This window comes from Zosterops lateralis, assembly GCF_965231275.1.
Source record: "Zosterops lateralis genome assembly, chromosome: 1".
NCBI lineage: Eukaryota > Metazoa > Chordata > Aves > Passeriformes > Zosteropidae > Zosterops > Zosterops lateralis.
Window position 1 is genome coordinate 122,299,700 of NC_139762.1, and position 14,189 is coordinate 122,313,888.

Below are 14,189 nucleotides of genomic sequence, written 5' to 3' on the forward strand. Positions count from 1 at the left end.
GTCAGAGCCTCTTTGTAAACCAGGATATTTTTAAGTTTAAAACATGTTCTCAAAAATTATGTTTTCAAAACAGGAATAGTCACACCAGAGAAGGAACCAAAAGTGAACACTGTGGTAGGGGCACAACAGCTTCTGGCAAAAGAAGAGGATGGTGCAGCTAAAAAATCAAAGCCTCCAGAGGACAATAAATTTTGTCATGAGCAGGTAAAAGGAAGTACAACAATTTAATTGCATTCTAGAACTCTTTTTCAAATAACTCAAGAATGAAACAGAGATGATATGCTGTTAAAATAGCTATATCAGCAAGTTATAAAAAGCACATTGACTAATAGTCTGCATCTTAACTTGATTTTTTTTCAGTTCTATCAATGTCCTTACTGTAACTACAATGGTAGGGACCCAAATCGTATCCAGATGCATGTCCTGTCACAGCATTCAATGCAACCTGTTATCTGCTGCCCCCTCTGCCAAGATGTCCTCAGCAACAAAATGCATCTCCAGCTTCATTTGACCCATCTGCACAGTGTGTCTCCTGACTGTGTGGAGAAACTGCTCATGACAGTAAGTGCTCCAAACACTGATGCACGTGATACACAAACACACTTGGGCCTTGTGGGTAATGTATTTGTTCTGACCTAGTGTTGAGGTAGCCTGAGGAGGGGAGTGGGTCAAGACTCTTAAGGTTCTTTTGTGAGCTTATCCAGTGATTGCTGTCCCTTGGAAAAACGACCGAAGGTGGATTTCACAGATGCAAAAAGCCTGTAGTTCCTCACTGACATTAACCTTGGAAAAGTTAAGCCAGTCCATGTCTCTAAGTGCATACCTGAAAATTTGGTCTAATAATATCCAGGTCCCAGAAGAATTGTGACTTCTGTTTGTAATGTAATAGGAACTCCCTGAAGAATGTAGTTCCCAAACATAGAAGGATTCCTGTGTATACCTCTACCGTACATTACATTTCATGAAATTGACTGTAAAATAGCAGTTCAAACATCCATTCAAAGCAATGTCAGTAAAAACACAATCAGATCTTGTAGGTATTTGTTATTACAGCATAAATTCAGCCGGAAAACAGACCTCCTAAGACAAAATGGCTCTGGTGGTCTTGCCTTCTTAGACAGAAATGTACTTGGAAATCTCAGTGATCCAACTCCTTAAGTATTTACTTCTGTATCCATAGATGACTCCTTCATTTACATGGGTGTGGTTGTACATCTACCGCCTCATTCCTAACTAAAGTAGCAAAAATATTAGAAAGAATTGAGACTTCTTGACTGAAGGTCTAGAGTGTGTTATGCTTAGAGCTGATGAGCAAATGCATACTTGGGGAGCTTCTTTTCTTTTCCTTGGTTTTCTACTAATTATAGCTCTGATGGACCATGTCATTTTGGTCCACTGGAAGAAAATGCAGTAGAAATTTAACTTTCCCAGACCCTTTTAGGAAAATATAAAAATACAGAAAATCTCCCCCTCCATAATGAGCAGCACTAGCTTTCTTCTCAAGTTCTTCATGATTCCCACTATTCTGAAAATGAAGCAACTTTGAAATCTTTTTTCATCAGGTGCTGGGGAGTTGCCCCAATGTTTCTGAGAGGGGGAAAAACCCCCGATGTTTTCCAGAGAAAAGACTATAAAACATAACCTTCATAATTGAAATTGTCATAATTGGTAACGCAAATATACTCTGTTGAAAATGGAACCTTCTGACAACAAAATAAATACTATTTATAGCAAACTTTTCTTCTCTGGGACATTTACAGTTATCTACATAATTATTTTAAAAGATCTTCCCTCCCAAGTAAACTTGAAGTCATTATTAGTCTTATGAGAGGATGCTATTAATGCCATGTTTAAATTGCAAGTGTACTAAACCCAGGTGGGTTTTTTTAAAGAATATTTTTTCTAAGAGTCAATTTGTGTGTGTGTGTGTGTGTGTATATGTAATTCTTATGTATCCAATGTTAGAGGAACAAAAGATATTTCTATTCATACTTCATAATGAATGTTGCTTCCATTATCTATTTACAACTAAACAATCTCTTCTGTGGATAATCTTTTAACCTCTGTAGGAAGAAAGTCCTATCCTTCTGTTAGAGAAGAGAAGCTGCAGCACAGTCTGGACTGATTTACCCAAGGTTCTTTAGGCAGAATCTGGCAGTTCAGGAGCTTCAACTTAAACTTTTTAAGTCTTAATAGGACAGTCCTATATTTCTGATATGAATTTGTTTTAAAGATCAAAGTAAAATAAAAACATGAAATGTTGAGCAAGTTGATATTCATATCAACTTAGCTAAACAGAATACTACCAGACTAAGAGTACATCCTTCAGAAATTTCTGTCTATAATTCAAAAGCATAACACAACAGATAAAGCAATATGATACATAAGAAATTGAAGTCAAGAAAGAGAAAAAATCTCATTTTAAATAGAAATAAGTTGTTACTATCCTATTGAAATAAACATTTTCTTTCAAAGATCATGGAATGTACAGCATTTGTGTAAAAAAAATTACAGGAGAATAAAAGTGGGAATACCCTCAGTGAAAGACTGACTGGTGTCCATATCTTAACATGATCTCTGTCTTTGGAGGATATCCTAAGAGAATTCCCCTGATAAATCCAATGACCCTGGCAAAGTCAGCAAAACCTTCTTTGCGGTGATACTGAGACCAATGAAATAATGAGTGCATGTAGTTCCATAGTATCACCTTAGTGTGAATTATTTTGATTCTCCACCAAGGGACACATGATGCATTAGGATCTGTCAGAAACCATAATCAAGGACTGAATCAGTATCTTGATTTCTGACAGTCATCCAGATATGGTGGATCTTTTGAATTATAATTTCATACTGTTTTATAGTATTAAATAGTGGGAGTTTTTCTGTAATATAATACCATACTCTTGGTTTTCAAAGGTTCCTGTACCAGATGTCATGATGCCAAATAGCATGCTATTGCCAGCAGCTGCTTCAGAGAAATCTGAACGTGACACACCTGCAACCATTACAGCTGAGGGATCTGGGAAATATCCAGGTATGCAAGAAAAAGCCAGACATGTAAAAGATAGGTATGGGCAATTTAGAAATACAACTACTTGTTACTTAGTAAAGGGAATATTTTTCTGGCTTGCTTATAGCCACAGAGATAAAAAGAAAAATGTAGCAAGGGGTCTGAATTTGGCTGAGCTAGTAGAATGCCAGACATGTATGTCACACTCTTTGCTTTTGGTGGAGGTAAAATCAAACAGCAATGCCTAGCCACTTTGAGGACAAGATCCTCCTTGTTTAACCAGCAAATAAGACCCAGTCCCAGAAGACAGTGGTATTCTCACCATCAGTGGGGAATGTTTGGTAAGTGATTTTGTCTTCATTTCCAATAGCAAGTTTCTGATCCTGGACACCAACTGTATTGTGCACTGGGAAATTTTACTACGTGTCACAGCATTCTCCTCCCTCTCTTCTCAGACCACTATCATCCTCTTTCTAGTCATCTATCCTACCTATTTTCCCCATTTTTCTACTCTTTCCCTTTTTCCTACTGTTTCCTTTTCTTGTTTGGTGCTCCTGTTTTACCAATAAACTCCTACCTTGTAGCAGAGAAAAGTCCTATGTCACTCTCATCCAGATGCCACTGCCAATCTGATCATTGTGTATGGGTTTTATTCCTTTTTTAAAACTCCTGTTTGTCCTGCCTGCTTTATTTTCTGGGACAAGGACAGGTTGTTATATTTTGCTAATCTGACACGTGGCGTACTAGGTGCCTTTTTTGATATCTGATGTAAAAATAAATTAAAATGAATACTGTATGCTTTCTCTTCTACCTGTGTAAAGGACACTTCACTTTCTTTAACTAGGTGAAAGTCCTGTGGATGAGAAAAGTACCCCTGGGATCGATGAATCAAAAACGGGAATGGAAATTAAGACTGAGGAACAGAAGCCACCTAAGGAGTCTACTGAAACACCAGATTGGAATAAGAGCAGCAGTAAAGATACAAAGACCACTGACTCTATGACAGACCAGCTAAATGAGCAGCAGAAGAAGCAGCAGCTATCTGTTTCTGACCGCCATGTCTATAAGTACCGTTGTAATCATTGTAGCTTGGCTTTTAAGACTATGCAGAAGCTTCAGATACATTCCCAGTACCACGCTATTCGGGCAGCTACTATGTGTAGCCTTTGCCAACGTAGCTTCCGTACATTCCAGGCTTTAAAAAAACACTTGGAAGCAGGCCACCCTGAGCTCAATGAAGCTGAACTTCAGCAGCTGTGTGCGTCTTTACCTGTCAATGGTGAACTGTGGTCAGAAAGTGAAAGTATGGCACAAGACGATCATGCACTAGAACAGGAAATAGAAAGAGATTTTGAGATGGACCAGGAAGGTAAAGCAAGTCCTGTAGGAAGTGATAGTAGCTCTATTCCAGATGATATGGGCTCGGAACCAAAGCGGACCTTACCTTTTAGAAAAGGGCCAAATTTTACTATGGAAAAATTTCTAGATCCATCTCGCCCATATAAGTGTACAGTGTGTAAAGAGTCTTTCACCCAAAAGAACATTCTCTTGGTCCACTATAACTCAGTGTCCCATCTGCATAAACTCAAAAAGGTTTTGCAGGAAGCATCAAGTCCTGTCCCTCAAGAAACCAACAGCAGCACTGACAATAAACCCTACAAGTGCAGCATTTGTAATGTTGCATATAGCCAAAGTTCTACATTGGAAATCCATATGAGATCTGTGCTTCATCAGACAAAGGCAAGGGCTGCAAAACTAGAACCAAGTGGTAATATAAATAGTGGAAATAGTGTAGCAGGGAATGTTAATAGCCCCAGCCAAGGAATGCTAGAATCTATGAGCTTACCAGCAGTTAACAGCAAAGAAACACATTTAGATGCCAAAGAATTAAATAAAAAGCAAGCTTCTGAATTAATTTCTGCTCAGCCTACACATCACCCACCCCAGTCACCAGCACAACTTCAAATGCAACTACAGCATGAACTGCAACAACAAGCTGCGTTCTTTCAACCGCAGTTTCTAAATCCGGCTTTTTTGCCTCACTTTCCAATGACACCAGAAGCACTGCTCCAGTTTCAACAGCCTCAGTTCCTTTTCCCATTCTATATACCTGGGACAGAATTTAGCTTAAGCCCAGATCTGGGTTTGCCTGGTTCTGCCACATTTGGTATGCCTGGAATGGCTGGTATGACAGGATCACTGCTTGAAGATTTGAAGCAGCAGATACAAACCCAGCACCATGTAGGCCAAACCCAGCTACAGATACTGCAGCAACAGGCACAACAGTATCAGTCCACCCAACCCCAGCTTCAGTCCCAAAAGCAGCAGCAGCAAAGTAGTAAGCTGATGAAAGCAGAGCAAAATACCTTAGTAAGTACGGACTGCCAACTGATAAAGGATATGCCATCATATAAGGAGTCAGAAGAAGTTTCTGAAAAACACGAGAAGCCAAAGCAAGAATTTACTAATGAGAATGAAGGACTAAAAGAAAACAAAGATATGAAGAAGCCAAAATCCTCAGAACCAGCCATTCCACCACCCAGAATAGCTTCTGGAGCAAGGGGGAATGCAGCCAAGGCTTTGTTGGAGAACTTTGGGTTTGAGTTAGTTATCCAATACAATGAGAACAGACAAAAAGTGCAGAAAAAAAGCAAGACTGGGGATAGTGAAAACACAGACAAACTGGAGTGTGGAACCTGCAGTAAGCTTTTTTCCAACATTCTTATTTTGAAGAGTCATCAAGAACACGTGCATGGACATTTTTTTCCATATGGAGCATTAGAAAAATTTGCCCGACAGTACAGGGAGGCATATGACAAACTTTATCCAATTTCTCCATCTTCTCCAGAAACGCCACCGCCTCCGCCACCACCTCCTCCACCACCTCCTCCTCCTCCTCCTCCAACTCCTTCTCAGCCTTCTTCAGCTGGAGCTGGAAAAATTCAAAACACAACTCCCACACCTTTGCAGGCTCCACCACCTACACCTCCACCACCACCTCCTCCACCACCACCTCCGCCTCCTCCACCACCACCACCATCAGCCCCACCTCAAGTCCAGCTTCCTGTTTCACTTGATCTCCCACTTTTCCCTCCAATTATGATGCAGCCAGTGCAACATCCTGCACTGCCTCCTCAGCTTGCCCTCCAGCTGCCACCAATGGATACTTTATCTGCCGATCTTACCCAGCTTTGCCAGCAGCAGCTGGGGTTAGATCCCAATTTCCTGCGGCACTCTCAGTTCAAGCGTCCACGTACAAGAATCACAGATGACCAGTTAAAAATCTTGCGGGCTTATTTCGATATTAACAATTCTCCAAGTGAAGAGCAGATCCAAGAAATGGCTGAGAAATCTGGTCTTTCACAGAAAGTTATCAAGCACTGGTTTCGAAATACGCTGTTTAAAGAACGACAGAGGAATAAGGATTCTCCATATAATTTCAGCAATCCTCCTATAACAGTATTAGAAGATATCAGAATAGATCCTCAGCCTTCAGCTGTAGAACCCTACAAGTCTGATGCATCTTTCAGCAAGAGGTCATCCAGGACTCGGTTTACTGACTACCAGCTTCGTGTCCTCCAAGACTTCTTTGACACAAATGCTTATCCAAAGGATGATGAAATTGAACAGCTTTCAACTGTACTTAACCTACCTACTCGAGTTATTGTCGTATGGTTCCAAAATGCACGACAAAAAGCTCGCAAAAGTTACGAGAATCAAGCTGAAACTAAAGACAATGAGAAAAGGGAACTGACGAATGAGCGTTACATCCGAACCAGTAACATGCAGTATCAGTGCAAAAAGTGCAGTGTGGTTTTTCCCAGGATCTTTGATTTAATTACACACCAGAAAAAGCAGTGTTATAAAGATGAAGATGATGATGCTCAAGATGAAAGCCAAACTGAAGACTCTATGGATGCCTCTGATCAAACAGTGTATAAGAATTGTACAGTTTCTGGCCAAAATGACTCATCAAAAAGCCTGACAGTCACAGCAGCAAGCTCTGGCTCTGGTTCTAGTACTCCTTTGGTTCCATCACCCAAACCAGAACCTGAGAAGGCTTCTCCTAAACCAGAGTCCACAGAAAAACCAAAACAAAATGAAACCACCTCTAAGCAATCAGATACAACATCCCAAAGCACCAAACCAGTACAGTCTACTCCAGTAACATCTTCTGACCCTCAGCCCTCAGCTTCTCAACCACCTCAACAAAAGCAATCCCAGATTGTAGGGAGACCTCCTTCTGCATCACAAAACACACCTGTTCCTTCCAGTCCTTTGCCAATTTCAATGACTTCTCTACAGAACAGTCTACCTCCTCAGTTATTACAGTATCAGTGTGATCAGTGTACAGTTGCCTTTCCAACTCTAGAACTTTGGCAAGAGCACCAGCACATGCATTTCCTAGCAGCCCAAAACCAATTTCTTCACTCACAGTTTTTAGAAAGACCAATGGATATGCCCTACATGATATTTGACCCAAATAATCCTTTGATGACTGGACAGTTACTTAACAGTTCTCTTGCTCAGATGCCACCACAAACTGGCTCATCACATACAGCACACCCTGCTACAGTTTCTGGTTCCCTGAAACGAAAACTAGATGATAAAGAAGACAATAACTGTAGTGAGAAGGAGGGAGGAAACAGTGGAGAAGATCAACATCGTGATAAGCGTTTAAGAACTACAATTACTCCAGAGCAGCTGGAAATACTCTATGAAAAGTACCTGCTGGATTCCAATCCCACCAGAAAGATGCTAGATCATATTGCACGTGAAGTGGGACTGAAAAAGAGAGTTGTGCAAGTCTGGTTTCAGAACACGAGAGCCCGAGAAAGAAAGGGACAATTCCGTGCAGTTGGTCCAGCCCAGTCCCATAAAAGATGTCCTTTTTGTCGAGCTCTGTTTAAAGCAAAATCCGCTTTAGAAAGTCACATCCGCTCTCGACATTGGAATGAAGGAAAACAGGCTGGCTATAGTTTGCCTCCAAGTCCTTTGATATCAAATGAAGATGGAGGAGAAAGTCCACAAAAGTACATATTTTTTGATTACCCATCACTGTCATTAGCAAAAACTGAATTATCAAGCGAAAATGAATTAGCCTCCACTGTATCAACCCCTGTTAGCAAAACTGCAGAAATGTCACCGAAGAACCTTTTAAGTCCTTCTTCTTTTAAAGCAGAGTCTAGTGAGGATATAGAAAATTTGAATGCACCTCCTGCTGACTCTGGATATGATCAAAACAAGACTGACTTTGATGAGACTTCATCAATTAATACAGCAATTAGTGACGCCACAACAGGGGATGAGGGGAACAATGAAATGGAAAGCACAACTGGCAGTTCAGGGGATGCAAAACCTGCATCACCCCCCAAAGAACCAAAACCGCTTGTGAATGACACACTACCAAAAGCAGCAACTACACCTACAAATGAGAATACTGATGACAAATTTCTCTTTTCCCTTACAAGCCCTTCAATACACTTCAGTGAAAAAGATGGCGACCATGACCAAAGTTACTACATTACTGATGACCCTGATGATAATGCAGATCGCAGTGAAACTTCAAGCATAGCTGATCCAAGTTCACCTAACCCATTTGGAGCTAGCAATCCCTTTAAATCCAAAAACAGTGATCGGCCGGGCCACAAACGTTTCCGAACACAAATGAGTAACCTTCAGCTTAAAGTTCTCAAGGCTTGCTTTAGTGACTACCGGACTCCAACCATGCAGGAATGTGAAATGCTAGGGAATGAGATTGGTCTGCCCAAACGTGTGGTTCAGGTCTGGTTTCAGAATGCCCGGGCTAAAGAAAAGAAATTTAAAATTAACATAGGGAAGCCATTCATGATAAACCAGACTGGACCTGATGGGACAAAGCCAGAATGTTCTCTGTGTGGCGTGAAATATTCTGCACGTTTGTCCATAAGAGATCATATCTTTTCCAAACAACATATTACAAAAGTGAGAGAAACTGTGGGAAGTCAGCTAGACCGGGAGAAAGATTATTTAGCTCCTACAACGGTTAGACAGCTGATGGCACAGCAAGAACTGGATCGCATAAAGAAGGCTACTGATGTGCTAGGATTAACAGTACAGCAGCCAGGCATGATGGACAGCAGTTCTCTTCATGGTATCAGTTTGCCAGCAGCTTATCCAGGACTCCCTGGCCTTCCTCCTGTTCTTCTGCCTGGAATGAATGGTCCATCCTCCTTACCTGGATTTCCACAAAGTTCAAACAGTAAGTCTATAAGGGGATGATATTCTCATTTTATTAATTTGATCATCTTGCACAGTCACCATCCCCTTCTAAGAGAAAGCATATTACGCGTTCATATCATGCTTGTTAGACTGGTGTGAATAGTTAAAATGTACTCCTATGGGTTTCTCCACTGATGCTGGATAATCTATATGACTTCTCAAAAAAAAAAAAAAAAAAAAAAAAAAAAAAGAGAAGCGTTTTTATCCAATACTATTTTTTTCTAACAAAAACAATAGAAATGTGTAATTGTTATACTTATTTGTTTGTTTTGAATGGTACTCCTTTAGTCAAAACATGGGTTAGAATTTTGTGTAAATTTTTGTATGCAAATATTTAATGTAATATCTCATTAAGCACAAAATAGATTCTCACATTGTCAGTTCATCAGGCAATTGGTTCATCCCTTAGACAACTCTAAGCTGTTGTTTAATCCAGAATAAATATTTAATATAAATTCTGCCCAGGACCCTTTATACTATTTCTGAATAACTGCCTGCTAAAATAAAAAAAGGATTTGTTGAAGGTGGTTTGTAAATGCAGTTTCAATTGTAATCCAAATTCCAGTTTCTGAAGTCATTGCAGACCTGTACCCCTTCATTTGGGCCTTCACTTTTAACAGAACACCTAACTTGTGTTACTGACAGTTTTGACTCTTGTGACTTTGGGTTTCACTCATATTGGAAAGCACTCTCTCTTGCAATAAGTTTCACTGATTTTAAGGAGCCAAGTTTTCTGCAGCAGAATTGTTTTAGTCCTCAAAGAGTGAACCTAATGTATTTCTTGAATTAGGCTCCCATTTTGCAGTCTAGGTTCATTGTGACTGCAGCCTTGCAGACTGAAGCTCTCACAGTAAACTTCTAATTTTGCATATTCATATCAAATACATGCACAGAAGAGTTAGGAAGCTGGTTAAGACTCCTCACCTCATTTTATCCTGTAATGCCACTTGCTGTTGATCCCTGAACTTTGCCTTAAAAAGCAACATACTTTGGCAAGTAAAATGGAGGCTTCATCACCAGTGTTATTAGGCATACTGAGACTGTAGCAATGTCTTCTCTACTGCCCAGGTCTATTTTGATTGATGATGATCATGTTATTGTTTCCCTAAGTGGTGGTCAAAGCATCTTGTTTTTCTCTTCATTGGATCAGAGAGGCTTTCCTTCCACAATGGAGTCTCTGGCTGAGTGCCCTCTGGCTTTTGTCAAACAGTTATTGGCACAGAGATTGCATATAAAGGAAATATAAAGTTGCTGTATTTCCTTCTTAATGGCATACAGTGTCCTGGTCCTAAAATGGCTGGTTGTTGTTCATTAAAATTATAGATATGGTTTCTCTATATAACTTTGCTAAATAGCTTTGTCTAGGTTGACCTTCAGGTAAAAAGGACTTCAGAAAACTCAGGCTTTGTCTATATTGCTCAAAGAAATTTACTTGGATATATATTCTTTCTGTTCAATACCAAGAAGTTCCCATGCAATGTGTGTCTGGGGAATGGTCATGGACCCATGGAACCACCCTCTAAGCTGTGCTCAGGAGTTGTTTAGGAGGAGCCTAGTTGGCCTAGGACAAAACAGTGTCCATAACTATTCTTTCTATTTAAATTTACAGAAGGTTTCTTCTCAGTTTCTGGGGAATGTTCCCTGATACTCTTTAACTCACTGGTATCAATGTAGTCTCAAAGTCTGTAAATTGTCCTGTTAATAATACAAAAGGCATTATTACAGGCCAACTGTTCCATAACAATTCCATATTCAGATTTTCTAATTTCCACCAAATATCTCTTCTTTGATATCATGCACAGTGCACTGCCAATTGAGATGGATTTTTACCCTCTTTCATCTTTCATTTTCTTAAGGTTAATTAGCCCATTGTGGGCAAAGCCCACTGTGTAAACCAGCTACTAGAATCTTGTTGTTAACTTCCTCTTCTGCCATATGCTAAACAGCCCCTACATCCCCCTTTTGTTGCCTGGAAAATACTTGCATACATAAATCTCCATTCCCTAATGATACATAATGGAGCAGTGATAGTGAGTGGAAAGAAAAAAAAAATAAGAGAGATTATTTTAATCATTCATCATAGAAAAACTGTAATGTACTTAGATGTGCTCCAGTATATACTCAACACCAGTATTTTCTGCACCTAATTAACCCATTTCTATTTTCTTCTCTGCCCTGCTCTGTCTGATAGCTCACATTCATATTTGATGCTAAGAATCATTTAAGAAGTATCTTTTTGGAAGCAAGCTTCCAGGCAAGCTTTTCCTTGGCTACAGTTCTTCTTGCAGCGTGGGTATTTTCAGCGAGCAGGACAATTGCTCTGCATCGTTCTTTGCATGAAGGATTTGCTGGAGCTCGTGATGACTCACTATCTTACCGTTCAAGTCTACTTCTTGTGAATTCCTTTGCAAATGTGTCATTTCTGCTCTCTAGGACCCAAACCCAAAAATGCACTTCAGAAGAAGTCTCACTGGGATCCCTTGTATTGAAGTATTTACATGTTTTTACTGATGCTTACAGGTTCCTGTAGCAAAGCCCATCTGTTCTGTCCTGCATGTTTGTTTAATGGACAGTGTTAACATTAGTAAGGTCCTCAATTTGAAAGAATGCATTTACTCAAACAGGGAACTATTACAACCTAATTGTAAACATCATACTTAAAATTCTCCTTTGTGATTTGCTTTCCTCATGCTAGACAGAGAAATAACTCTGATTAGTTTCACTGGTTAATACAAGTTTATAAGGGATTTCTCTTTTTCATGTTCAACCATCCAGTATTTTTTATTTTTTTGGCCAAATATACAGAAAACCCAGCTAAATTTTGCAAGGTACTATGCTTTTTTTACGTGCAGTGTTTGCTTCTACAAAAGGTTTGAAGTTGGACACATGAAAATAATACTAATTCACAAAAAATGGAATGATTCCAACTACAGTTCATTTTATCTTCTTTTATATAGTGCTTAAACTAGATTATTACTTGTGAATATTATTAGGTTTTGCAAAGTAAGATAGCTTCATTTCTGAATAAAAGGATATATCAACTTTAAATTCTGTTATTTTGTTCTTAAACAAGTGGGTTTTAATGTCAGAATTATTGTGTGGTTCTGAGATTATGTGTCACAATCCTCTCACCTGTGGGATACATTTTTCTAGATAATGTAATTTTATCATCTTATGGGCATCAAATGCTGAGCAAGGTCTGAAAATTACCCCAGTGTTTGCTCAGCATAATTCCTAATAAGGAGTTATTTGGTGGAATTCTAATTCATACAGAATTTTAGTTCCAGCTCATCTTTGTTCTTCAAGCTTCTTCTTATTTTCTAGGTGACTGTAGATAGAAAGGTTCACCTGCTGTTTTCAGCTGTTCTTAAAATTCACATTCTCTTATTCCTTAGCTTTGTGTTTTGCCTATGATCCCTTGCAGAAAGCTAGTGCTTCATCTTCCTTCTAGCTATTGATACTGGTTCTGTGAACCTTTTAATGTCATCATCATTACCATAGGTTCTTTGCACATCACTTAAGCCTGGGCTGCCTTGAAGATTCACAGAAGCTTTTTCCAAGAATGCACACATCACTGGGTAATATGTACTTAGTGGGTTTTGAAATCTTATCAAGAGAGAAATTTGATTCAGCAGCAATGACTTTTGTTAGTGCATTTAATTCTATTCTCTGTTTGCTTTTGGCCCATTGGTAGCAGGGGTTTTTTAATATATTTTTAGCCCTCCAATTCCTCCAAGTGAAAGAGAAGTCTCTCCTATTTGATAGTCACTCAGAAGAGTTAGCAGGATTGGAATGTTTGTTCATGACCTGTTTGTAAATTGAGCATTAGTTTCATCAGGTACTTTCATTTAGTTTTGGAAACCCTCATTCTACATTTACCTTTCAATAAAACAAGTGGATTGCACTGTTCTAAAGCAATCTGTCTGCATATTTCACTGAATTATGTGTATTTCAACATAATTCCAAAGAATATCTGGAAAATGGAATATATCTTGCCTGTTCTAGGCATCATCACTGTGATTAGACTGAAGACATCAAAATGTAAAAGGGTTGAAAAGGTTAAGAATAAAATGAAATTAGAAAAATCCTAAGTGGGTGGCAAGCCCAAATAACTATGACAAAGCTGGGGCAACAGTTCACATTAACTGCGTCATTCGTGTTTTCCGTCTGCAGTATTTATCATTTTATATATTTTCAGCAGGTTACACACACAATTGCCCGTTACTTCCTGTTGGAAGCATAGGGGCAAATAATAGCATCTTCACTGTTGTGCACTAACTCTGGCAATTACCCACTTTTTAATTACAGTTGTTGTGACTTGTTTCACTGTACTATCTAATTCGTGCTCACAATGCATTTTAACTCCTTAGTGTTCCCCTACCATTACATAGGACTAATGACACAGTGACAAACATTAAATGGCCTCTTTGTTAAATCTGATAATTATTCTCTTTGAATCCTAATTGCTTGATTCTTAAGTAACGCTAAGCACCTGGATATTGATGATTTAAACATTATTCTTGTTCACTCCATTAGTGCTTCCTTGTGGCTAATACCTATCTAGCCTCCATTACAGAGCCTGCATTTACTGTTCTTTTATCTGTGCAGGAGTGGACTGTTGCTGACATAACTTCATTTTTACAGTTCCATGTGCATGACGCACTTTGTGTGCTCTTTTCTCTAGCAAACTGACTTGCCTGAGAAAACGACAATGGGTGTAATGTACAGCCTCTTACAGTCAGTTGCCTTTTCTACCCCGTGCTATCATTTAATTTTCTGACCAACTATACATCTCACAGAAGTTGCTTTTTTAATAGACTGTTACCAGCCACTGCACTATATCTGGTACTTGAAACAGAGAAAAGATTTCTTCCATTAAGTTATGTAGCATCCTTCTTGTGTGTATGCACCCTCCAGA

The 14,189-nt window shown here is 39.2% G+C and overlaps 1 protein-coding gene across 1 annotated transcript in view; it reads left to right on the forward strand.

Moving 5' to 3' along the window:
* The window catches only part of ZFHX4 (zinc finger homeobox 4), a 150,072-nt gene that overhangs the window by 130,622 nt on the left and 5,261 nt on the right, over positions 1 to 14,189 (forward strand). Inside the window, 5 exon segments of the mRNA XM_083878097.1 lie at positions 74 to 209; positions 211 to 214; positions 361 to 561; positions 2,917 to 3,034; positions 3,855 to 9,251. Of these exon segments, the coding sequence (XP_083734223.1) occupies positions 74 to 209; positions 211 to 214; positions 361 to 561; positions 2,917 to 3,034; positions 3,855 to 9,251 (5,856 nt within the window).